The sequence below is a fragment of the Gossypium hirsutum genome, chromosome D08 (genome assembly GCF_007990345.1).
Source record: "Gossypium hirsutum isolate 1008001.06 chromosome D08, Gossypium_hirsutum_v2.1, whole genome shotgun sequence".
Lineage (NCBI taxonomy): Eukaryota > Viridiplantae > Streptophyta > Magnoliopsida > Malvales > Malvaceae > Gossypium > Gossypium hirsutum.
Window position 1 is genome coordinate 899578 of NC_053444.1, and position 25633 is coordinate 925210.

The window sequence follows — 25633 nt, forward strand, 5'->3', positions numbered from 1 at the left end:
GCCAATAACGGGAAGCTTCGGATAGCTTAATATCGGGAAGTTCAAGTGAGCCATATCGAGAAGCTCACAAAGAGCCAATTAACAGGAAGCTCACGAAGAGCCATAATCGAGAAGCCCATAAGAGCTGCGGTGTGTCCCAACACATGTAGGATCACAACTAATCAGGATGCTTTGAAGAGCTATTAACGGGAAGCTTGCAATAACCATATAACAGGAAGCTCGAGAGGGCTAATAACAGGATGCTCTTTTGAGTTGTGGTGTGTCCGCAACATATGCAGGACTACAACCAATACGGGAAACTTGTATCCATTGATTTTCATTTGTTCAAATGGGACTTAACACATATCGGACATTATCAGATATTCAATCATTTTCATATACATGGTAATTATACAATTCACATATACAACATTTAATTAAAATATATAAATGTACACAATTTAGTTACACGAACATACCTCGACAATGTTCGTGAACTTGTGTGCTACTAATCCGTTACTTTTTCTTTACCTTGATCTATCTTCGTATTTGAGTTATCTGGATCTATACGAATAAATTTAACATCAATTTAATACAATTCACATTCAATTCCATTTTCCACATATTCTTCGGGAGGGATATATCAAAATAGGATTACCTGTCCGGGCTAGATTCTTTTTACCGTCAATTCCTTTTCAGAGATCCATTGAATTTTCCTTTCATTCAACCGGGATTCCTTCCCCTTTTTTATCAAATATATGGATCTAAATAAATAAATTTAATCATTAATCTACTATATTTCATGTTCATATGTAACATTCTCTATAATTCCATTATTATTTATAGTGCATTCAAAGTTGTCTCACTGAGTCATAGTCACTAAATTATTTATATTTTGAGCTACGGAACTTCAAATTAAGATCCGCTAATTTTTCCAGAAACTAGACTCACATATCTTCTTACCATAAAATTTTCAAAATTTTTTGTTTAGCTAATAAGTACAGTTTATTCTTTAAAGCTTCCCCTGTTTCACTGTTCAACAGTTCCGACCCCTCTTCAGTAAAAATTAATTATCTCATTGTACAGAATTCGTATGATGTTTTCATTTGTTTCTTTTGAAAATATACTCATTAAGAATTTTAAAAATATAAATTTAAGCCCCTAATTATTTTTCTCCAATTTTTGATGATTTTCCAAAGTCAGAACAGGGGAACCTGAATTCATTCTGACCTTGTCTCACAAAATCTATTATTACTTACATCGTTTCTTTTATAAGAAACTAGACTCAATAAGCTTTAATTTCATATTTTATTCATCCTCTAATTCGATCTCTACAATTTTTGGTGATTTTTCAAAGTTAGACTACTGCTGCTGCCCAAAACTGTTTTAGTGCATGATGTTAATTACCATTTTCCCCCTAAGCTTTCAATAAATAATAATTTCATTCCTGCTCAATTAACCTCTCAATTGAGCTTATTTTTCCCAATTAACACTTTATTCTATCACTGTAAACTACTTTATAACCTTTGGAAATCAGAATTTTAGCACTAGAATTTAATTCCAAACCTTTTCACAATTAGGTCCTACAAATCAATTTCTTTTGAAATTACCTAATAAAATCATCTCATAAACAAATTAAAGCTTCAATTTCATGATATTTTATCATAAATTTACAGCACTCAACCATGGTGACTTTCAATTTTATTCATGAAATCAAAAACTAATGAATTTAGTAATAGGACCTAGTTGTAAAAGTCTTTGAAACATAAAAATTACAAGAAAAAGGTAAGGATTAACTCACTTGGTGCAGGAATTATGAAAAACCAGCTTGAATAAACCCTTAGAACATTTTTTTCTGATGAGAATGCAGAAAAATAAAGAGAATTCTAGATATTCCAATTTGGTCCCATTTTTATGTTAGTAAAATTTGTTAATTTTCCATTTTACCCTTATTTCACCAATTCTCCTGATTTTTCTCAGCTTATGCCACCCAAAATATCTCCTTTTGGGCTTATTTTCAATTTATGTCCCTCCTCATTTAACAATTGAGCTATTTAATCCTTCTAGTAACTTTTACATATTTTTTAATTTAGTCCTTTTCACTTAATTGACTACCCAAACATTAAAATTTTCTAACGAAATTATAATACCATATTACTAACATTTCATAAATATTTATAAAAATATTTTTGACTCGTTTTTACCAGATCGAGGTCTCGATACCTTGTTTTTACCCAATTTCTTCAATAATTTTCATTTTCTAACTTACCACTAAATCAGTAAAATTTTTCTATCTATATTTTCATACGATTCTCCTACCATATCAATATTCATGCAAAAATATTAAAATAAATTTATTTTTAAATCAGATTTGTAGCTACGAAACCACTGTTCCGATAACCTTGAATTTAGGCCATTACAGGTCGGACCTCGGGTAAGACATTTTTGGCCCGAGCTTGGCCCGAATTCACAAAAGGACAAAAAATTCTATTTTTTTTTACCATTTTAATGCTATTTTCTTGTTGTTTTCTCCCTATTTTGCTACCATTTCATTATTATGTTGCTACTATTTTGTTGTTATTGTTTGGATATTGTATAACACTTGTTTTATTGTTGATTTTGTTATTATTTTAGAGGCATTTGCTTGTTAAGTTGCATCTATTTTAGTGTTTTTTAAGTATAAATATTTTTTAAAATTTATTTTCAATTTGTTGAGAAATATTTTTTTAATGTTTTTAGTATTTTTTATGTATTATATATATATTTAAAACTTATATTAAAAAATTAATATAGATAGGTCGGGCCGGGCTCGGGTTTTAGTATTTTTATCGAGATCAAACTTAGACAAAATTTTAAGCCCATTTTTTTGCCTGATCCTATCAAACGGGCCTAAGATTTTGTTTGGGCCCAGCCCATGAACACCTCTACTTATAAACTCAAACTTAATTTTTGAGGTCTAAAATGAAAAGCAAATATGTTGATATGTTGATTTCTAACCACTCTTTTTTTCTTTGCCGATTTCTTAAACCAATTTTTTCTCTCTCGTATTGCTAAACAATTTCTTAGCTCTTTTTCTTTTTTTGTTCTCCTCTTCTACTAAACATAAATCTTTTTCTTTTCTTTTCTTCAACAGAAACAGATTGTTAGCCGGGGGAGAGGGGTTTATAAAGCGGGTGGTGTGCCTGATAGTGTCACGAGACCGGATTTTTAAACTGGTGCAGCCTAACATGTTAACGAGACCAAAAATTATTTAACTTTTATATTATTTTTATAAAAAAAGACATGCATTATCTTAGAAATCTCTTTCATTTTTTTTTAGGGTTGGGTTATTCTTTATAAAGATTTAGAAGTTTCCCTAAACATCTTTCTACTTTTGTTCATGAGTTTCCCTAAAAGATATTTTATCAATGCCTTACCTTTGAAATGCAAACTGATTTAATATTTTATAAAAAAAATTAAACTTTTATTTATTTATATTTTTTTATTAAGATTTAAAGTTTGAAAGTCAACAAGAAGAACAAGTCCAAGAGAAACAGAATCAAATTAATTATTAGAAGAGTGAGCTTTTGATTACTTATTAAGTAAATTACTAGAATTTGGAGGTTGTTATTTATCCATAAATAAATAAAATAGTCTAATTTTAGTTTCGAATTTTGTATATAAAGAAAAAATATTTTATATTTATAAATTTAATTCAACTCACTTTTCGAATTTAATCGAGATACAATCAAATGATCGAATATTTAGTTTTTTTTATATTAATATCATTATAGGTTCTTATAATATCTACTATTTTTTATACAATGCTTAAAATTATCCATAATCTCTCTCCAACCCTTAAATAAGAAGATAATACGCTTCAATGCACTTCGAACCTACAACCCCCTACACTAACAACAGGGTCAATGGCAATAAAACTAAAACTCAATCGAATTTTTTATTTTTTTTAAATATTAAATAAAAGAGTTTTGCAAATTAATGGGCAAACCTCAGCTTCCAACAATTTTCCATACTTTTCAAACTGACACTTATTTAATTATGTTATATTAGCGCTCAGTTTCCACGTGCTTTTCTAGCTGTCACGCCTCTATTAAAAATTTTAGGGTAAATTGCACTAGTAGTTATTAAATTATTAGTAATTTTTTTAGTCACCTAATTATGAAATTTACAAAATGGTCATTTAACTATTTAATTTTGTTTTTTTGGTCATCAGCTAGCTAAAGGTGGCAGCTTTTAAAATTGGTATAATAGCAACTTTAACCCTCAACATCTATGTATTGTGCCAAATTAGTCTTGATTCTAGAAAATCTAACTCTCAACACATTTTGTAATTTAGACTTTTTTGTAATTTTATTTTTCTTTACGACCCTTTCACCTAAAAAGCTAAAAAAAGAAATTTATCATCTAATTTTGATTGAAAATATACAAAAATAAAATCTAATATAATAGTTTTCATATTTTCTCATTCTTTTAAAATTAACCGAAAGAAAAAAAGAACAAAATTATGGTGTAAATGTTGAGGGTCAACTTTTTTAGATTCAAGGTTAAATTAACATGATTTATAAATGTTGATAGTTAAAATTACTATTATGCCAGTTTAAAAAGTTGTCACTATTAATCCACCGGCGGTGACCAAAAATTGTTATAAAAGTTGTTATTATACTTCTTTTTTTCTCTCGACTTCTTAACCGCTTCCACGGTGAGTGATTTTTTTAGTAAACAAGTTTTGTTAGGTGCTACTCACCTATTTCTTGCAAAAGCAGTGGCGATGATAATAGCCCGCTCCTCGTAAAAGGGTAGTGATACCAATCGTTGCAGGTTTTAGTGTTTTTCTTAGTTGTTTCTTTTAGTTTTATTTTTGAGAAGTTTCGAAAGAAGTTGAGTCAATCTTATATCTGTCGATTTAGTTTTAGGGACTGATTTTATGCATCACCAATATTGAAGAGTATTTTGGTTACCTTTGGTATTGTCATTGTTAACCGAACTTTATAGTTGGCGTAATTTGACGATAACAAGACTATGATGCTATTATTAGTGGTTGATCCCGTTGATGCATCTTTAATAGTTTTTTGATCTTACCAATTTAATGGTCATTGTTGTGTATATCTCTCCTTCATTAGATTTTTCTAACGAACACGGTATGCAACTCTAAGAATGATGAGAATGGGTGGTTTTAAATGTTATTTTTTATTAGGTTTCTTTGATTCAAGATTTCTCCCTATTTGTCCTTAACTATTGTTATGAATTCCGTTGTCACTCTAATTTGTTACCCCTACTAACTTTTACGTAGCCATTGGAATCACTATTTCTTTTAAAAAAAAGGCTAAACTATTAGTGAGTTTACGTTTTAGTCACTATAAAATGATCACTGAACTGTTTGAAAGTTTTCATTTAAATCATTGGGCTATTAAAATATCCTTGTATAACTTTCTCAGTTCGCACCTCCTGCACCAACCAAAAACTCTTTCTCCTCTTCTCTTCTACAACTCAATTTTTATATTATAAAACGGCTTTGAACATCATAATTTATGAAGCAAAATCTAATAACTTTCTTCTCCAATTTTCAATATTAATCATCAAATCAACTTAGATATAAAAAATGTCTTTTACTCGTTAATGAGTATTAACCTACCGTTCTGATCATCAAATCATCGCTTTAATTGTTTTTGGGTATTAACCCGTAGCCTAGTGACTTGAACAAAAAATTTCGAATGTTTTAATAATTAATTTGTAACTTTTTAAAATTAAGTAACCAAAACATAAACGATTGTGTTCCACTAACCGAGTATTTATTAAAAATATATGTTGCCCACTTGACATTAAACAAAAACAAATTTGCTAATTAAAAAAGAAAAAGAAAATTAAAAACATGAGTCAATAAGGATTAAGATCAAGTCCCTATACGTTGTTTCTGTCCACTTGCCCTACTCTTTTAGTCAAAACGATAGAACTCCAAAACGCGTCGAAAATTGAAAAACCCCTCTGTTTTTATTTGCTTCAATGGCGGCACCCACACTCCAGCTCTCTCTCTCTCTAACTTTCACCGCCTTCCAAGCAACATCTTCATATGCTTTCCATAGCTAAATGTACGTATATATAACCAACACACCCTCACTCTCTTCAATCACCAAAAATCAATTTTAAAAATCAAAGAAAAAAATCTCTTTTCTTTTGTTGTAATTTCTTGAATTTTCCGATATGGGTTTTGAAGATTCAGATAGGGTATCGAAACCAGTAATGATAAGGGAAGTTTGGTCAGATAATTTGGAATCCGAGTTCGAGTTGATCAGCCAAGTGATCGACGAATACCCATTTATTTCAATGGATACTGAGTTCCCGGGTATAATTTTCCGGCCAAAAGTGGACCCCGCAAGGCAGTACAACGGTCAGTTCCGACCGGCCGATCATTACAAGGTACTCAAATCTAACGTCGATGCTTTGAATTTGATCCAAGTGGGTCTAACCCTTACCGATTCTTCGGGTAATCTGCCCGGATCCGAAAACGGAACCCGGTTCATCTGGGAATTCAATCTCCGTGATTTTGACGTGGAGCGAGATCCTCACGCGCCGGATTCCATCGAGCTTTTGAGGAGGCAAGGGATTGATTTTGACAAGAATAAGGAAAAGGGGATCGACTCGGTTCGGTTCGCTGAGTTGATGATGTCGTCTGGACTCGTGTGTAATGACTCAGTGAGTTGGGTGACGTTTCATAGCGCCTATGATTTTGGGTATTTGGTTAAGATTCTGACCCGACGAGATTTGCCCGAGAAATTAGACGAGTTTTTGACGATTCTTAAGGTGTTCTTCGGTGACCGAATTTATGATTTGAAACACATGATGAAGTTCTGTAATAGCTTGTACGGTGGGTTGGACCTAGTTGCTCGGACTTTAGATGTGAACCGGGCGGTTGGGAAATGTCATCAAGCCGGGTCCGATTCTTTGCTGACGTGGCACGCGTTTCAAAAAATGAGAGACTTGTATTTTGTGAACGATGGACCGGAAAAGCATGCCGGAGTATTATATGGATTAGAGGTTTATTAATTAAATATTTTTGTTAATTACAGTGTAAAATAATTCGAAGTATAATTAATTCTATTCAATTTATTGATTTAATTGCAGTCCATTTATGAATTTCTTTTTTAACAGATGTTTAGAAATTGGTAATTTTATTTTAATTTACCACATTTAATTATAATATTTTACAACAAATTAAAAGTTAACTTAATAAGTACATTTCTTTCGGAAAGCTTAGGTTTGCCCCTTAAAAGCCAAACATTTAAAAATTATTCAAAATATCATAAATTATGGGAAATTTTAATTTATGGACCTTCTCATCACATTATTATAATCCCTCTCAATTAAAATAAAACACTTCATCTTTAATTTAAAAATTTAACTCAAATATATATGTTTAAAAAAAAATGATGGAACCATAATACCATATATGATTCGATAAGAAAAGTTCATAAAATAATTTGCCAATAATGGGATAAGTCAATGTCAAAACCACCTGAGTCCATGGACCGTATGTTTAGTCATGGCGAGCAAATCCGAGGCTCACTCTGGACATATCTACACCAGAAAAGCAGGCTGAAAGGTGGTTCATTGTAACCAAACCAGGAATTTTTGTAGACCAAAAGTAAATTATAAATGTTTGAAGGGATCAAAATGCAATTATACCAATGTACTAACTTATAATCTTATAAGTTTCTAGAGACTTTAGAGTAATTGTACCATTTTTAGGGCTCATGTTAGGAGAAAAAGTTTCTTTTCACACAAATATTACATTGTACAAAAGCTGAAATAAATGAAAATTACACCAAACAAAACCTCTCTTATGATACAAAGGACGCCCCCACAATGATTTTTAAATATCATCACTCAAAAACATCATTACACCTAAAACAAGTATACATACATATTTATATTGTATATTGAAAATAAATGTAAATAATAATACTCAACATTGCCAACACATTTGAAGAAACCACCCAACTGCTTTTACCTGCCTGTGTCTCAATATACAGGGGGAGAAGAAGCCCAAAATCGAAAGTTCAGCCGCTCGTAACCAACGTAAAGCTACAGCGCAAGTAATCTGATTCCCGAACTAGCGTATTTCATATATGGAGAGACAGATTTGGGAACACCTGTATGTGGCTGTATGGTCTATACAGAACACCGAGATCGTCTGCTCCAGGTGGATGCATGAACCCAAATGAGTAAAGAAACAATTTGGGAAGGGTATACTACACCCAAGCGAGAGAGCCTCGATCATTTGTTACTTGGGGACGACCTCTAGTTGGTGTAGGAGGTCTGTTAGCATTCAGCTCCTGACTCGTAAAAAACAGAGATTAACATGAGTATTAGAAGCAATGCTTGTAATACAATTAGCAAAGTTTTCAGAACTGGACTGGTAGTCAAACTGGTCAGGCCACCGGTCCAACCAGTTCAATTAAATAAATCATTAAAAATTCATAAAAATTAAAAATTAAAAATCCAATTCAACCAGCTTAACAGGTTTTTTGCCCGGTTCAACTGGTCTGTACCAGTTCCTAGGTCAACCAGTCCAAAGCCCTTCTCCAGACCGGGACCCTGGCCAGTTTCTGGTCCAACCGGCCAGTCCGGTCCAGTTCAAACAACCTTGACAATTAGACCTTGCCAACAAAGAAAGAGGGTGGCACCTGCATCCATGTATCCTCTATATGACGTTCCGATGATGCTTCTGGGGATGACATTGCAGGGGGTAAAGGATGAATGAGTTTCGGAACTACCACTAGATCTCTACCCAAAACTAAGATTGCACCAGCATTATTAGCGGTACCTGAATAAGGCAAGTGTGAAGCAGAATTTAAAGGTTTAAAATTGCCTATCGAACTGAAACGGGATATGCATATTAAAGCAGGGTCAGGGACACACCACAATAATTAGTTGCTGAGAAAAGGGTGATTAAATGTCCCTGAGCAAAGCGCTCAAAGCCATCCATAACACACTCATGAGCTCGAACGATCAACTGAAGATCATTGTTATTGCAGAACTCCATGACACGATCAGGCTGCAACAGGAAAAACCATTTTCGTAAGATCAACCAGCCACAATTTATGGGTCAACTGCCCATGAAACATGCCGCTACAGAAGACTTCAAACGCTGCAGCTTCAAAGTAACACACTCACCCCGAAAGTAACCAACCCAGGACCTCGAGCATTCGGTCGCAACCCTTCCACACTATCATTTTCTGTTGGATCAGACCTAGAATAGAAATGGCAGTAAAAAGTAATTGGTAAAACAAAGCAAAGGATCGTATATTTGATGACCAGAACAAAACAGAAACACGAATCAGACCATAATAAATCCATTAGAACAATCGAGCCTGCTTCCATTGTAATAGGACGCTGTAGGCTCTCAATCTGTTCCACATGATTTATAGATCGACCAATGCCACCATGCATACAAATGATTTTCTTTTCAATTAGAGCTGCCAGTGGAAGCCAGTTGAATAAACGGTTTATGCGATGCCAAGCCCATATTCCATCTCTCTCACCCTGTTACATAGGCCAATCATATTTGTGAATAAATGTTATAGACAGAATGCAGAACAATTTTCTATCACATCTGAGAGAATACCATGCGCTCGATACACTCAATCCGGAAGCCAAAAAGTGCATTGATATCTGCAGCCTCATGATTCCCCCTAATTAAATGTACATTATTGGGATACTCAATCTGTAATGTAGAACAAAATAAAATGAAAATTTGATTCATAACAACTACAATGGGAAATAAAAGTAAGCACGAGAAGATTATCAAGGTATCAAAATTCTAAATTTACCTTCAAAGCAAGCAGAAGACTAATGGTTTCCAAGCTGTGCTGGCCCCGGTCCACATAATCTCCTAAGAAGAGATAATCTATATATCTGATAGTATTTTATATAAAATCAGTATCAAGTAAATAAAATGTTGAGATTGAGAAAGAAGATGCCATAGAAGCAGATTACACATGAGAAAACAGTAATTATAGATATTAAAAAAATGTTAGTTGAAACCCTTGGCCATGTTGTTGATGCACCACCAGCAAAATACTTACGCGATGTCTCCAGCTGTAGAAGGTGACCCATATTCATCAAAAAGGCGCATAAGATCTCCAAACTGTCCATGTAGATCACCAAAAATCTTAATAGGAGCCTTTAGCTGTAAAACAGTTGGTTCAGCTGCAAATATTCTTTCAGCACTTTCACAAAGATCTGCTATTTCATTACAATCTAAGAAGAACTGTCTACGAACTGGAGGTTTCCAGCCACGGGGCTTCAAAAGGTGTGCAATAACCTGGCATAGACACAATTATGAATTAATGAATTAATTGTTTCAAGATTCTGAAATATCTAACAGGAGCATCAATGCAAAACCAATTCTTAGGAGGAACTTCTATCAGCCATAACTTCATCACCATCTCGGTGACCAATTGAAAAACAAAACCAAGGTTCAACCAATAAGAACTTTTACAACTAGACAATCCGTTGCTTTTCAAACTGCTTCCCCCCCCCCCCAAAAAAAAAAAACACTTCATGAAATTAGGTTGATGATAAAGAAGCTTAAGGTTGGTATTTTGAGGACGAGGAAGAGGGGGGGGGCCGCGAAGGTCCTGAATTTACCATTCTAGCTTTTCGTTTTTTTGCTTGAGAGATACATTCAATAATTATCCAAAAACACACATTGCTTTATCATGCAAAAAATTAGGGCTATTATTACCTTTTTTGGGACACTACTGATTGACATCTGCCTATCTAATAGTTTCCTTGCAGCAGTTGCATTTTCTGGAGTCCCATAGCTAACCCGTCTGCCTTCATTTTCAAATTGGTCAATAGAAAGCTGTCTGACCATTCCACCTAAAGCTCCACCAGTCTCAGCAGCTACAACAACCTGTTGACATAATGAAACATTGGACACACAGTTATAGGTAACAGAAATGCCAATTTTGACTTGAGACCGGTATTGTGTAGATCAAAATTTCTGATACTAACAGCTCTATGATGAAGCCGAACTCCAGGTGGAGCAACATCATTTGATCCAGAAGAATCAGGCATCTTAATCAAGGTAGATGTCTGTTTTCCACTAGGTGTAGCCTCTGCCCCTCGATCCCTATCAGGAAGTTCAACTTCTCCATTAACTTGCCGTGCCTTGGCAGCAGCCAGTGTGGCACTAATAGCCTCAGCTTCAGCAGCTGATGCTTCGACCAAATATTCAACACCTTTGCTCATTCTCCTGCATCGTAAACCACATTGTAGCAGCTACTAGGATTGATTGATGAAGCTTAACCATTCAATAACCATATAACACAACAAACATAAGTGGCAGTTTACCGTGATCCTTGAACCATGGCATTCTCAGTGCTTATGTCAGTATGCATATCCCCGTTTACAGGGGGAGCAACTGGATTTCCCAGCACAACTGCTCCGTCAGGAGCTGCTTCTGGCATTGTTTCCCTTGTCCTTTCATCAACAAAACCATACCTTCCAGGTAAACGCCCTGGATGCACATCAGTGGCTGCAGCTGCAGCAGCAGCATGAGAAGCTGCTGTCGTTGTCTCAGCAGCAGCTAGGTCTTCAGCAACAAGCAAGTCATCAAGCAACACCCCTACAGCATAAATACAAGATATTGTTACACTTAAGATTATCAAGTATCGATTCTCATGATTAGCACAAATACAACAGTGCCTTATCATTAGGCTTCCTCAAAAATGAGTTTGTTCCTTCTACCTTACCAATCTACACCACCAGCCAGAATAATTCACTAACTCAGAAAATAAAAGCAAATGAACTAGGAATATCATTTTATAAAACAAATGAAGTGAGCCATCCTAAAGGACCAAGTCCAAATCCTATAATGCATCAATCAAATATCACAAATACAATAAGTAATCAAAGATATTAAAGATTAAATTATGCATGAGGAAAAACATCTATATTTTTCAAAATATAAACATCAATGAGCCTTAGTCCTTCTAGATTAATCACATAATGAAGTTCTAAAGTGAAACTGTAATTACGGATAACAATAAATAGTGGCATATGCATCTAATTGATAAGTAATACCTCTGTGCTGAGGCTAAAAAATTTGATTATACATATAGTAGAATAAAAGGCTATCTTACCACCACGTAAACCACCATAAATAAATATCAAGTCACCAATAGCTGCAGCAGCATGTCTGCAACGCCTCGTCAACTCAACTGAAGCATCTCCACCAGCAGCGTCAGCACTGTATCTTCCTGTTCTTGGACTTGTAACAACAGATTTTGTATCACACCAAACTCCCGCAGCAGTATCCAACACTACCAACAAGGGAGACAAGTTAGGAAGTTGTAGATATCTATAGTGTTATCTTTGACAACAAATGGCTGAATGCTCAACGTAATAACAATATCAGTTAACATGAATAAACAAATGTAACAAAAAGTTCCTGCTTTTTTAGAGAAATTTATACTGCCTAAGTTAAGGTACTTGAACCATCAAGCAAAAGATGGGTCTTGCAACTTTCTGATAAAGATTATTCAGATAACAAACAACAATGATAATGTCGGTTTGTTACTTATAGATGGGGTATGTTAATGATTTCAGATGTAAGTTATCACATGAGAGAGAGAGGAACAGCAAGAAAACTCCAAGTTACATGATTGGAGGATACTGAGATTGGAGAGTGGACGGACAGGTTTAAGAGCTAAGAAAAGTTGCTCCCTACTTTCTACACTACCATTGAGTCATTTTCACATCAAAAAGATTAATCCTTTTGGATAAATTCATAAATTTTGACCAGAAAACTACTTTACACCTAAATATTTTGCAAACCCATGTTTGATGCGTACAACTAAACCAACAAGCAGCAACATCAAGTGATAAAGAAGTAAAGATACTGGGAAAAAGAAGAATAAAAAATAAGTACCTGCAACACTTGATGAGTCTTCAACCATGCGTCCACCACCAAGTGCCCCACCAGAAACATGGAGCCTTGCATTGACAAAGACCTAGAAACATATCATCTGCATATAATTCATCTAACTAAAGAAGAACTAGATCAATTAATTTATGGGAAAAGGGAAGTGGGTGAAAGAAAAGAAAATCTCACTGCTGCATGTTGATATCTAGGAGATGGTGAGACACCTGGAGCAATTGCCCATTCCCAACGACCATCCCTGTGTTTGGCAAGTCCATATGCACTTGCCAATGGCTGAGAATAGAAGAGAGAAGAAACCATGAAAAGAGAATCTAATGGTGCAAAAGGATATAAACATTTTTAAGAAGACACAATTTACGTGCATCTCAGCTCAAACTTTTAAAATTTCTTCATTGCTATTATTTTCACATTCTTCACAATTCGTTAGAATGCCCCACTCTCCCTACATACACAGATAAAATGTACATGCAAAAGTATGGACATTTATTCAGATTATTTTAACTTCTCCCCAACTGAACAAGGAAAAATTACCCAAAAGCACTAATAATTGACAAGATAAAACTACAGGATATAAAATCTTCTGCCATATTGTTCAGGAAACTAAAAATTTTAAGGAAAAAGAAAACAAACTATGCATTTATTTACTAAATCTAGACACCACAGAATGCGGACTTCAAAACTCACCACACTGTTCGCATCCCTCCCTCCACAGAGCAGAAGAAGACCATCTGAGCGTGCACTTGCAGTGGCATACCTAGTTAAACATAAATGGCCAACAAGGAATTAGCTTACAATCACCTTGCTAAACCATCATAATATATAAAAATATACAACAATAATCAAATAGGAAGCAAACTTGGCACCATCATTGCTGAGAGCATAAGCAAGACTGTGAGCTTTAAGCCTTTAACATAAAATATCATGTAAAAACTATAAAACTCAATAAGCTATGACGGAAGAAACACAAATATATACATTAATAATCATCGCACCCAACCACATGCATAGTGAAAGATAGGCATATATCGGATCAAAAAGAAGACAGTAACTTTTGTTCACATCATGCATGCTGCTCCTTCTAACAGACCAAAACTAAGAAAATAGAACAGACTGTCTGTGTAATCTAAGATTGGGGTTGACAGAAGAAAAGCAGTCAGTTCTACATGCATGTGTGCATTTGTGCGTGTGAGAGAGAGATTACATGCACGGAGGAGGGCCTTCCCCTTCAGGTTCCAATTTACGCCATTCATAAGGCTTGGCAGCAGTATCCAGGGCCCATACATCAGCCAAAGGTCGTTTTCCTAGAAATGATGCACCAAAAATTTTCAGCAAATAATTCATTACAAAATTTTCTGATAATCTTGTAAATATAACAGAAACAGAACAGATACTTGCCATCATTTCCACCAATCGCCATGAGAAACCTTTGTCCCACCAAAGCCATCACATGTCCATAGCGTGGCCCTGGCCCAGGGCCTTGAACAACAACCCTGAAATATCATTTAAAATTCATATCAATAGACCAATCTTAACAATATAAATAAGGTGCAAGCACAAGCATTGCTCAGGGTCAAACCTATGCCACCGTGGCCGTGGCTGTGTGAGATCAAGAACGTGAAGATCCTCAGCAGACAAACCAGCTGGACCAATTCCACCCTGAGTTGAAAAGAATAAAGGAAAAAAGATCCATGTCATGAATGACTTACTGCAGAGGGAAGAAGTTCAACAAAATAATATGGTAAACGGAGAAAAGATATACTAAAAATTGTTGCGCGGCATGCTAACCTGAATAACAACCATAGTTCCCACAGCAGTTGCCACATGTGCAGCCCTAGGTGTAGGTGGCTCCCCAAAGGGTGTGATCCTGTGAAATTAATAAGATGATAAGCCAAGAAGAATTTAGGAGAGGTAAAACAGCAGAAAGGAACCCTTAGTCTTAGGCTTACCTAGACCACTTATTAGATAACACATCGTAACAGTGCACATCAGCAGTGGCACCAGCTAGTCCTGCAAAAAAAAAAACGCATGAACATCATCCAACAACATAGACAAAGTTCGTAAGAATTAACTGGTTCAAAGGGGAGAGGGGGCAATAACAACAAGCCTTGAAATGCCATATGTTACAAACAGATTTCTAGAGGGTCCTAAAGAAAAAATCAAGCCAAAAAATGTCCTAGTTATGAATTATCACTTGAAACCAATCAAACATTATTAAGTTTTACACCATAAACGTAAAACAAACAAAGAGACAATGAAAAATGAAACCCGATGTAATTGACTTCAAAACATGAATTCCACTAGCTCATGATTATTTCAATTATAGAAGCGTGAATCGTAGCAGCAGAAAGACATAGGTTGTTTTTTAATCCAAGAAAACCTTTTTATTTTAAACTAGAACTGTAAGCTGAAAAAAGACATATCTCACATGGGTAGTTTCCACTTTACTACAAAACTAGGTCAGATTAAAAAAAAAAAAACCAATTCAAATTAGCAACATAAAGCATCTTTGAAGAGAACATTTGCTATTTATATCAATTGCACTTCTAGTTCTACCAGAAAAGCCTTCTCTAGAGTCACTGGAGTAAAAAAGGTTTCTGGAAGAGGGTTCAAAACTCCAGAATAAACAACTGAATTTAGTAGCACCATAACAAATACTGAAACATCCAAAATTCAAGAAGACAGAAGTTACGCCACTTCTAGTCAGCCACTATGTAAGACAATGAAATTCATTTTGCTTGCACCAGGAGAAAAATAAAATCCGTTTTGAATTGAACAAAACCAAGTAAACGTAAAGTTAATATGCCACCTCCAAAATTCAAGCTACAGCAGCAATAAAATTCAGTTAACTTAGTATTCAACAAAGAAGAACCTAAAAGACAATTATATTATTTCATCTCTTGTTCCGAAAAAGGTCTGCCTTCAACTTGCATTGGCACCCCCTAACTCTTTAGAGTTTTCACTTTTCTAGAAATAACTGATTTACTCTTTAATGTAGTTGTTCCTTAACCAATCAAATTTAAAAAGAAGACAGGTATATACATTAATACAAACAGAAAAGATGAAATTAGGTTGGCCTTGCATTAAGCTATGGTTTCTCATCAAATACATGAACCTTTGAAGCTACAATTTCTGGATTTAAAGAATATGCATCTTAGATTCCCTAGGTTCTCGCACACATATATCAGCATCTATACCCAATAAAATTTTGGATCTTAAATCACTTAAACGACAGTTAAGCAAAGATCAAATCGAAATGAAAGAAAATAAGTACTGATGCCAGCGCTTCCAGCTGATGATGGAGTCCCGGAAGCAGCAGAATTCCCTTCCAGTGCCGTAGCACCACCAAACAGAATCAACCTAGGCCCAATATAACCAGGCGTCCCTTCTTCCCCTACAGCTGCCACAGCCGTTAGGGTATGCCCACACCTAGGACCAGGCCCATCTTCTTTCTTCTCTATAATAGCATTCACCACTGAATAAGGAGGCGCACACCTCGGCCCCGCCACCGTCGTTTGAGCCTGTCCTTGACCATCAGATGCAGCTGGTACAGCCTGTTGTTGCGCCGGAGAAGACAGAGATCCACCAGGTCCTGACGACGAATCCTGGTTCTCTAATTGCTGATTTTGCTGTTGTGGCTCCCTCTCCATCGGCGCCGGTAATTGCGACCCTCCACTGTGATTCTGACCAGTCTCCGGCACCATCGACGAGTCCACATCCATTTCCTTTAACGTTCCCTAATTAAGCCCTAAGTTCAAGAAATCGTAAACAAATTTATAAGCAGCTTATCTTTCCTTTTAACGCTAGTGCTCCTTCATTGATCATGCAAGCTTGAGCTCACTGCTTGACTTTTCTACTTAAACCTACAGCGCCTTAATTGAATGCCAATGAAGTAGATTACAAAAGCAATTGAAATTGAAAGCCAAAGAAGAAAAAAACAAGCCCTACTTTTTTGAATCTTTGCCAATAGCTTTCACTGCCGGCTTAAAGAATCTCTAATTAGGGCAAATCGAGATCGGCTCAGCTAAAATCAAATGAAATTCGCATCTCCGATCAGCATTTTCTAAAAACCCTAGCTCAGATCGTGAATTAACCACCTACTAAGAAAATACGATAAAACTTTCCGGGGAAAATTAATTTTTGTTCCAAGAACATAAAAAGAAAGAGAAAAAAAATAGGGGAAAATTTCTCTTTTTCGTTCTCCTTTTTTCCCTTTCCCCTTTATCTCTCTCCCTGTAAATATTGAAGCCGTCAACGAATTAGAAAGGGAAATTTTAACGAAATGGAGACAGTCTCAAAGCATTTAAGCAGCAAAATTTTAATAAAAAATGAAAAAAAATATAATATTTAAAAAAAGGGTAAACTACAACTATGGTCACTTTTGTTTACCTTAAGTTACATTTCAGTCACTTATATTTGAAATGTTACGTTTTAGTCACTTATGTTATCGTGTTGTAACATTTTAGTCACTGAGCTGTTAATTGTCGTTAATGGTGTAATGGTAAGCTGACGTGGCATGTTACATTATTATTTCAAACAAAAACTTTAGGTTAAATTATATAATTGGTCCCCATAATTTTTCATTTTGAGCAATTTAATTCTTTTATGTTCTTTTAACTTTTCTCTTTTTTTCTTTATTTTTCATTCTCTTTTGCTTCTCCCTCTGTTTTCCTACATTCTTTATTTCTTTTAACATACCAGGAAGTTGAATTGGTAGTGAAGAAAGAAGCATGGTATGAGTTTATGGGTTTTGGTTATAGGCAAATGATGACAGTCGACTTCCTACTTCTTTTTTCACTGTCAATTCGACTTCTTAATATGTTAAAAGAAATAGAAAATGTATGAAAACAGAGAGAGAAACAAAAGAGAATGGAAAAAAAAGAGGAATGTTTAAAGAACATAAAAGAAAAAAATCAAATTACTTAAAAGGAAAAAATATGGGGATCAATTGTATAATTTAACCTAAAATTTTGTTTGAAATGATGATTTAACGTGCCACGTCAGCTTACCGTTACACCATTAACGACTATTAATGGCTCAGTGACTAAAATGTTACAACATGATAACATAAATGACTAAAATGTAACATTTCAAACATAAGTGACTAAAATGTAATTTAAGGTAAACAAAAGTGACCATGGGTGTAGTTTACCCTTAAAAAATCCTAAACTATTTCATTTTTAAATAAATTTCTCTCTTTTATTATAGATAGATAAATAATTTTAAAGGTAACTTCACACTAAACTATTAGCAAATTTATATTTTGGTTATTTAACTTTAAAAAATTATAAAATCATCACTAAATTATTTAAAAGTTTTCGTTTAAGTCATTAAATTATTTGAAATTTTTTATTTAAGCCATTGGAATGTTATATATTTTTTTAAAAGTTCTGCTAGCGAGTTCAAAGCAATGATTGAATTATTGGTACAGTGGATTAGTACCCATCGACGAGTAGAATAACATATCTTGGATCAAAGTCGATCTAATGGTCAATGTCGGAGATCAAAAAACTAAGTTATTTCGATTTTAGTTCGCAGATTTGTGATTTTCAATGTTCTTTTTATGAAAAAAAAATTGAATTGTAGAATATAAGGGAAAATGAGACTTTCAGTTGATTTAGACGTTGCGAACAAAATATGACTTATAACTGTGATGTAAACAACTTATTGACTTAAATGAAAATTTTCGAATAGTTCATTACAATTTTATAACTTTATGAAATTGAGTGACCAAAATATAAATTTACTAATAATTTAATGACCTTGGTGTAGTTTACCAAAAAAACTATCATAGAAAAGCTTAATTCTTTTTTAATTAAAAATTAAAAGTAATTTTTTTTATAAAAATAGACATATTTTTTAAACCATCAAAAAGAAAATAAAGAATTTACTGGGATAATGACTTGTTTAGCCTAAGAAAGTGACCCTTTTACATTCAAAGTGGCACTAAGACAGAGCGCGTGGGTCAATGATGTAAAATATAGCATTATCGTGTCAAGATAGGTTTAAATGCAAAATTCACCTTTAAACTATACCACTTTTCATTTAGGTACTTAACTTTTTTTAGGGTTAATATCTACAAAGGTGCTTAAACTTGACAACTTATACCTACTTGGTACCTAAATTTTTTTTTTGGATCTAATCAGTACCTAAGCTTGAAAACAACAAGCCAACTTGGTACTTCTTTTATCTACTTGAGTAACACCATTAAAAAACGTTGATGTGGCATTAATGGCCGATAGTATGATGAGATGTGACAACGTCACATGTTGACACATGGTGAAAAATTAAAAATATTTAAACTTTATAAAAAGTAATTTTGTCATGTGTCAAATGTGAGGTTGTTAAATGTCACAATGCTATTCGTCAGTGTCATATCAATGTATTTTTTATAGTGTTAGTTAGGTACCTAAAAAAAAGTACGAAATTGACTTACCGTTTCCAGTTTAGCTACCAGTTAAGTTTAAAAAAATTAGATACCAAATAGGTATAAGTTGTCAAGTTCTGGTACCTCCGTATATATTAACTTTTTTTTACATTTTTTTTATAATTTTTAATATTTGCTAATGGCAATATGCAATGTTGACATCGATTATATGTGGACATCACTTGTTGCAATGTGAGGAGTTTCGTTAGTCATGTCAGCAAAATTTAACAGTCCACCTAATCAATGATGGTTTTTTTAAAGAATGGGCTTAATTGATTTTTTTGAGTTCACGACAATAGTTCAATTGGGTGGGAATTAAGTCGAGAGGTTTAATTGAAATTTTTTATTCTTATTAAATGCTTTTTAGGCCTAGAAAACTAAAAAAATTCAAAACTTTGAATTATTTATATGTTGTATAAAATTTTTTAATTAATACAATATGCATAATATTAAAAAATAAACAAAGATGGCGTGACAGATTTTAATAACACCACGTGTCAATTTTGTTTACAACATGTGTTAAATTGTGTAACGAAATGATAGTTTAAGTATTAAAATAAACCAAAAAAAAATGTTTAGGTATTAAAGAGGAGAGATGGGTATAACTTGGGAGCTAAAGTGAGCATTAAGCCAAAAATGAACGAAGAAGAAAAAGGAGGTTTATGTGTGTAAAAATGAAAAATAGATGATTTAATATTATATACCAACCCTCTTGCATAACATGTATTCGATTTATTATATGATTTAGGGCCTCTTTGGATGGGAAGTGTTCTTTTTGATACAATGTCTAAAATTAAGCATATTCCCTCTCCAACACATAAATAGGAGGATAATGTATTTCAGTGTCCCCCTGTATTGGCAACAATGCCCAGCCAATCAAACTAATGCTCAATCGGCATGGTTAACATAGTTAATTATAATGTAATTTGTAAAGTTTAGAGGTATTGATGGGTTGGACTTAAGCATGATATTAACACATTTTATATTTGTCTAAGTTTTGCTTGAGATACAGGCCTAAAAATTTATCCAAACCTGTCTATATTTGTAAATGGCTAACTCAAGCTCATTTTAGGCTCACTCATATGCTTTTTTTTAATTTTTTTTAAAAATATTTATATTTTTAATTAATATTTAATATTTTTATATATTTTTCATTTATTAAAATTTTATATATAGTAATCTTAACAATTTTTTTAATATATACATTATATATTACTGTAGATTTCATTTTTATGGGTTATAAATTAAATATTATATCATAAACGTTGAAAATGAGTTAGATCGGGCTCAAACTTTAAATATTTAAGTTCAAGCTTGGCCCATATTTTAAACAAGATTAATTTTTTATCCAAGTCCATTTTTCGAGCCCTAATATTTTCTGACAAACACTCTCAAATTTTGATTGAGCCTTTGGACTTAGACAGATAACCCAGCACATGAATAAATCTAGTAAATTTTTTTAATTATTTGCTCAATAATTTTTATAACATTTATACACGTATAACATAATTTATGTAATTTAAACCTGTATTGTAACCAGAACTGTGACATAATATGATATAATTAATCATATTGTAAATTTTAACAATAATATATTTTTTTACTAATAATAATGTAATAATTAATAAGAAAATTTAATATTTACATGTTAAAACAAATATTGAAAGAATGATGAAAATAATATATGGAGATATATGCTAAATTTAAAATAAAATTAGGGATTTAGGTTATTTTTATTAGGGAAATGGGTCGATTTTGAAGGGAAAAGGTAAAAATATGTGTGTAGGACGCGTTTTTAGGTGACGTGGAGGAGAGAGGATAAAAATGTGTCCTACAGAACACGGTTAGGTTGAAATTCTGAGAGATTAAGATAGAAAATTAAGAATAAAAAAATTGAGATAATTGAGAGAATAGATGAATAAGATTGAATGAAAATTTTTGAAAATGAAAGAGGTATATATAAGAGAAAATAGGCATCGTTGGGTTGAAAAAATGAACGGTTTATATATATATTAAAATCGATTTTAGGATGGGGTAAGGCCACGTGGCGAAAACGCGTCCAGTAAAGTGCATATATTTTTTTTTTTATTCTTTCAAGCTCCTACCATATTTTGCTTGCCTTTTCCTAACCTCATTCTTTTGTGCCGGTCTCCTTTTCAAGCATTTTGTTTTTAATTTATCTTTTCTAGGTTTTTATTGACATTTTGTATTTTATCCACCATTTATTTAATTAAATCCTATTTATTAAAAAAAAACTTAACTACTAAGTTTTGAAATATGATTTAGTTAAAAAATTGATTGCATTTATCCACTTTGACACGTTTTAGGATTTTGTTTTATTTGTAAATATATCTACTCATGCATAGACTCTAGGGTTCTTTGATATCAAATGATAAGAATGAGTGCAGAATATGATTGTAAAATTGTCAAGTTGCGAATTTGACTTAGAGTTCTAGTCGAATGAAGGAAAACTTGTTTGACACAACTTGAAACGTAAACAAATCTAAATTAGATCTAAGAATTAAAATAAATGATTATGATAGAAAAAAAAAGAACAGTTAAATAAATCAAAGATTTGAACAATTAAACAAGAACAATATAGAAGAAAGAAGAAAATAAAGAAAATAGGTGAAAAAGATGAAAAGTGGCATGTAAAAGTCTTAGCAAGCCCTCAAAACCAATGAATCCACACCCTACTTCAAACGACTCTAATTTTCCTACCAAGAAAAAAAACTTGACAACAAAAAGCTTAAAAATGATCGCACAATCTAAAAATATTGTTAAAATAAAATTTAAAAGAAACTCTTAGAATCAAAACTCAAATAGAATTTTATTAACTCAATGTAAATATTAACTGAATCCATTAAATTGTGTACAATGAAGAGGTATACTGAAATTCTAGTTAATCTAAACAAGTAGTTTTAAACCAAACTTTATTATTGACATAAAACTACTAAATAACTTAAAATTTATCCAAAATTTAGAATAAATAAATAATCAAATAATAAAACTTAATAAATACAATATTGTACTCGTATATAATAAAAATAAAGTTTAAAAATCGAACCCAATATGATTTAAACTCGAATTAAAAGCCTGAAACTCATAATTTTCGTAATAATCCCATTCAGAAATTATGCTCACGCAATATTCACTAAAATGGTCATAACTTGAGTTCCTGAACTCGAAATCGAGTTTTCAAAGTGCATTAGAAAACTAAGAAATAAAGCTTCATTCAATAATAATACATATTGACCTAGAAATGCCTAGATCCCTTTTAAGAATGCATCGCGAGTTAACCAATTATAACATGGCTAGGCGTGTGGGCTTGATTGGGGTCCTTGAAGTGTAACGCCTGAGCTTGTTAACATATTCCACATGAGCTTGCCACCATGAATTGAGATTTCAAGTCCACAAGTAAAATTGGTCATTTCTAATTCATCCTCGCTTCGTATTATACTTCAAAGTCCATCATCTTGGATCTTCAACTTTTCTTCTTAAAATTTCTTCATGATAAAGTTTTGAACGAAAAGTTGAGTTTTGACTTCAACTGTTTGGATTCAGATCTCGTGTTTCGACCTTAAGAGAAACTAAGCCCGTTATATCCATGGCTTGAAATTGGGTCTTAAGACTCATATCAATTAAATTTTATGGTTTTATATTATTATAATATAATATCGTTTATAAATATTTATTATAATAGTGTATGTATAATATATATTTACGTAATATGATATATCAATTGATAATTGAAATAGGTTTTTTTTTATAATTTACATCCTCCAACTACATACAAATGAGGAAGGGTGTCTAATTGTTTATACGCCTAGCCTTTCCATATAACGACTTCAAAGAATACAAATGTACGATCAAATCATTCTCTCTAGAATAATTTACATAAATCTCTTATTCTAGAGTGTTCAAGAGCCTTCGGATTGGTACAGTTGGATCTTTGTTCCTAAAACCATTTATACAAGTATTTTTTATTAAAGAGTGTTCTAGAGCTTCTGGATTGGTTTTGCAAACTTTTGGCCCATTTTGTAGACTTTTGGACTCATTTGGGGCTTTCATAACCTATAGACACATTCTGAAACCGTCCACCACATTTTTGGAACTTTCGAACCTTTCTTTCTCGAAAACATTACTTTCTAAGCCTATCACACATAAAAGGTCCTTCCCGTGCCTTTTTGTGTACGTCATCCACCCACGCATAGAGAGGCCTCTGTCGACATTTGGTTATAGTCAAACCATTATGTTTATTTTAATTATTCAACTTTAATTTAACATAATTTAATCTATTTACTTTTATAATATCACTATTTTTGTAGATTATATATGTTGCATGTAAATACACGAGATGTTTTATTTTTTATTTAATTTTTTAAAAATTTTATATTGCCAATATAGGTAACTGTTAGGATCGTCCCGATTAAGCAACAAGTAACAAAATAACGGAATAAATTGAGAAATTGAACACACAAATTTAACGTGGAAAAACTCCTCTAAAGAGGATAAAAAACCACGGACAAAGATAATTTTATTATAATGGCAAAGAATGAATAGTACAAAAGATGGAGATAAAAACTAAACCCCGAAAACCCGAAAACAAATAACTCTCAAAACGTAAACACAAAATTCTCTAAATGTGTTATGAGTTCTAATCTCTAATTGGTGTATTTACTAAGGTTGTAAAAGAGCCTATTTATAGGCTAAATTTGTATGTCAAATAATAATAAAATAATCTAAACTAATCAGTGTTTGATTGAAACAATTAAGCAGAGTTTAACTAAAAGATTATTTTTCAAAATTGACTGAAAATAGGAGTCATACTTAACAAATCTCCACATTGACTCATATTTCTACAACGCAATCTTTGCCAAAGCCCGCCACGAGCCTATCTTGAACTATGCAGGGAATTAACTAAGTCGAATCTGTGCTTAGAAACTAGAAGACTTCTAGCCTTCGACTTGTACACTGCCAAATCAAAACTAACCCGGGTCTGATTTTCACGAACACAGTGCCCTAACTTTTCAAAACTTGCATCCAAAAGAGATCCTCTCTTCAACGAAACTGTCATACATTTTTCCCTCTCATGACCAAGTTGCCTCCACTCTAAACGAGTTGACTTCGACTTTGTAATGGATGAGGGACATCCGATTTCACCGGTCACTGTAGAACATTCCATAATATAAAGACTGTCAGTTCTTTTACCTTTTAACAAAACGAAAGCTCTACGAGATACTTTAATACCGCTCGACTCGATGTTGATTCTGCATCATTTCAAGTCTAAAATACTCAAGGAGATGGGATTCTTTCGTAAATCAGGTACATACCTGACATCTGAGAGTGTCTTAATTGTCCCATCGTGTGTCATAATTTTAACAGTTCCAATACCAACTACTTTACTAGATGAATCGTTTCCCATACGCACAACTCCACCTTCAACCGAACTGTATGTAGAGAACCATTTTCTATTGGGACACATGTGGAAAGAACATCCCGAATCTAGGATCCACTTGGACGTGAGCTTGGAGTTATCGTTCGTTGACATTAACAAGAAATCATCACCGCTTTCATCGGCTAAATTAGCACCAGCTACATATTCCTCGTTACTCTCAGCAGCTCCTTTATTTCTCAGTTTATAACAATCTACTTTGACGTGACTTAACTTTTTACAATAGCGACACATTTTGTCTCGTTTCTTTGACGCTACCAAAACGGAAGCTTGCCTATCTGCCTTGCTATCCAAATGAAGCTCATTGTCGAGTTTGTCTCTACTCAACGAATGACCCTTCACATCTTCGAATGAGATTTTGTATCTGTCATAAATCAGGGTCTCCCTGAAAGACTTGTATGAAGGGGGTAAAGAGCACAATAATAGCATAGCTTGATCTTCATCATTAATATGAACCTCAACGTTCTTTAAATCATTTAAAAGGGTAATGAATTGACTGATGTGATCTCTAAGAAGCTCACATTCGTTCATGCGAAATGTAAATAGACGTTGTTTCAATACTAAACGGTTATCCAGAGACTTACTCGCATAAAGAGTTTCTAACATTTTCCACAATGCGGATGAGGTCTTCTCCATTAATACCTCCTGCAATACCGTATTCGCGAGGCACAACTGAATTGCAGACAAGGCATTTTCATCAAGCTCTTCCCGTTCTGTTTTATTTAGATTCTCAGGCTTTTTTCCCAGTAACAACCTTTTTCAAACCGGATTGAACTAGAATTGCCATCATCCGAACTTGCCAAAGATTGAAATTTGTCTCACCATCGAA

The 25633-nt window shown here is 33.4% G+C and overlaps 2 protein-coding genes across 2 annotated transcripts; one reads left to right on the top strand and one right to left on the bottom strand.

Annotated features, from left to right (window-relative positions):
- Positions 1-5890: 5890 nt before the first annotated feature.
- LOC107915760 (probable CCR4-associated factor 1 homolog 11) lies at positions 5891-7092 on the top strand. The gene has a single exon (XM_016844918.2). It carries the CDS (start codon positions 6178-6180, stop codon positions 7018-7020), a length of 843 nt encoding a protein of 280 aa, XP_016700407.2. The 5' UTR covers positions 5891-6177; the 3' UTR covers positions 7021-7092.
- Positions 7093-7730: 638 nt separating this feature from the next.
- On the bottom strand, positions 7731-17200 carry LOC107915759 (serine/threonine-protein phosphatase BSL3). The gene is made up of 22 exons (XM_016844917.2): positions 16871-17200; positions 16197-16670; positions 14872-14932; positions 14711-14789; positions 14502-14581; positions 14321-14415; positions 14127-14226; positions 13610-13679; positions 13097-13198; positions 12914-12995; positions 12126-12305; positions 11335-11608; positions 10996-11236; positions 10724-10894; positions 10062-10300; positions 9807-9891; positions 9602-9700; positions 9320-9519; positions 9151-9226; positions 8896-9031; positions 8661-8800; positions 7731-8309 (listed from the first exon to the last, which is right to left on the bottom strand). Exons 2-22 carry the CDS (start codon positions 16642-16644, stop codon positions 8226-8228), a joined length of 3042 nt encoding a protein of 1013 aa, XP_016700406.1. The 5' UTR covers positions 16645-16670; positions 16871-17200; the 3' UTR covers positions 7731-8225.
- Positions 17201-25633: the final 8433 nt, after the last annotated feature.

Excerpts from the sequence above, each read along its gene's own strand:
- LOC107915760 (XM_016844918.2), top strand. The coding sequence starts at position 6,178 with ATGGGTTTTGAAGATTCAGATAGGGTATCGAAACCAGTAATGATAAGG.
- LOC107915759 (XM_016844917.2), bottom strand. The coding sequence starts at position 16,644 with ATGGATGTGGACTCGTCGATGGTGCCGGAGACTGGTCAGAATCACAGT. Across the intron at positions 9,892-10,061 it reads TCTACAGCTGGAGACATCGC|ATATATAGATTATCTCTTCT; the intron begins GTAAGTATTTTG and ends AAATACTATCAG. Across the intron at positions 9,032-9,150 it reads CTGGGTTGGTTACTTTCGGG|CCTGATCGTGTCATGGAGTT; the intron begins GTGAGTGTGTTA and ends TTCCTGTTGCAG.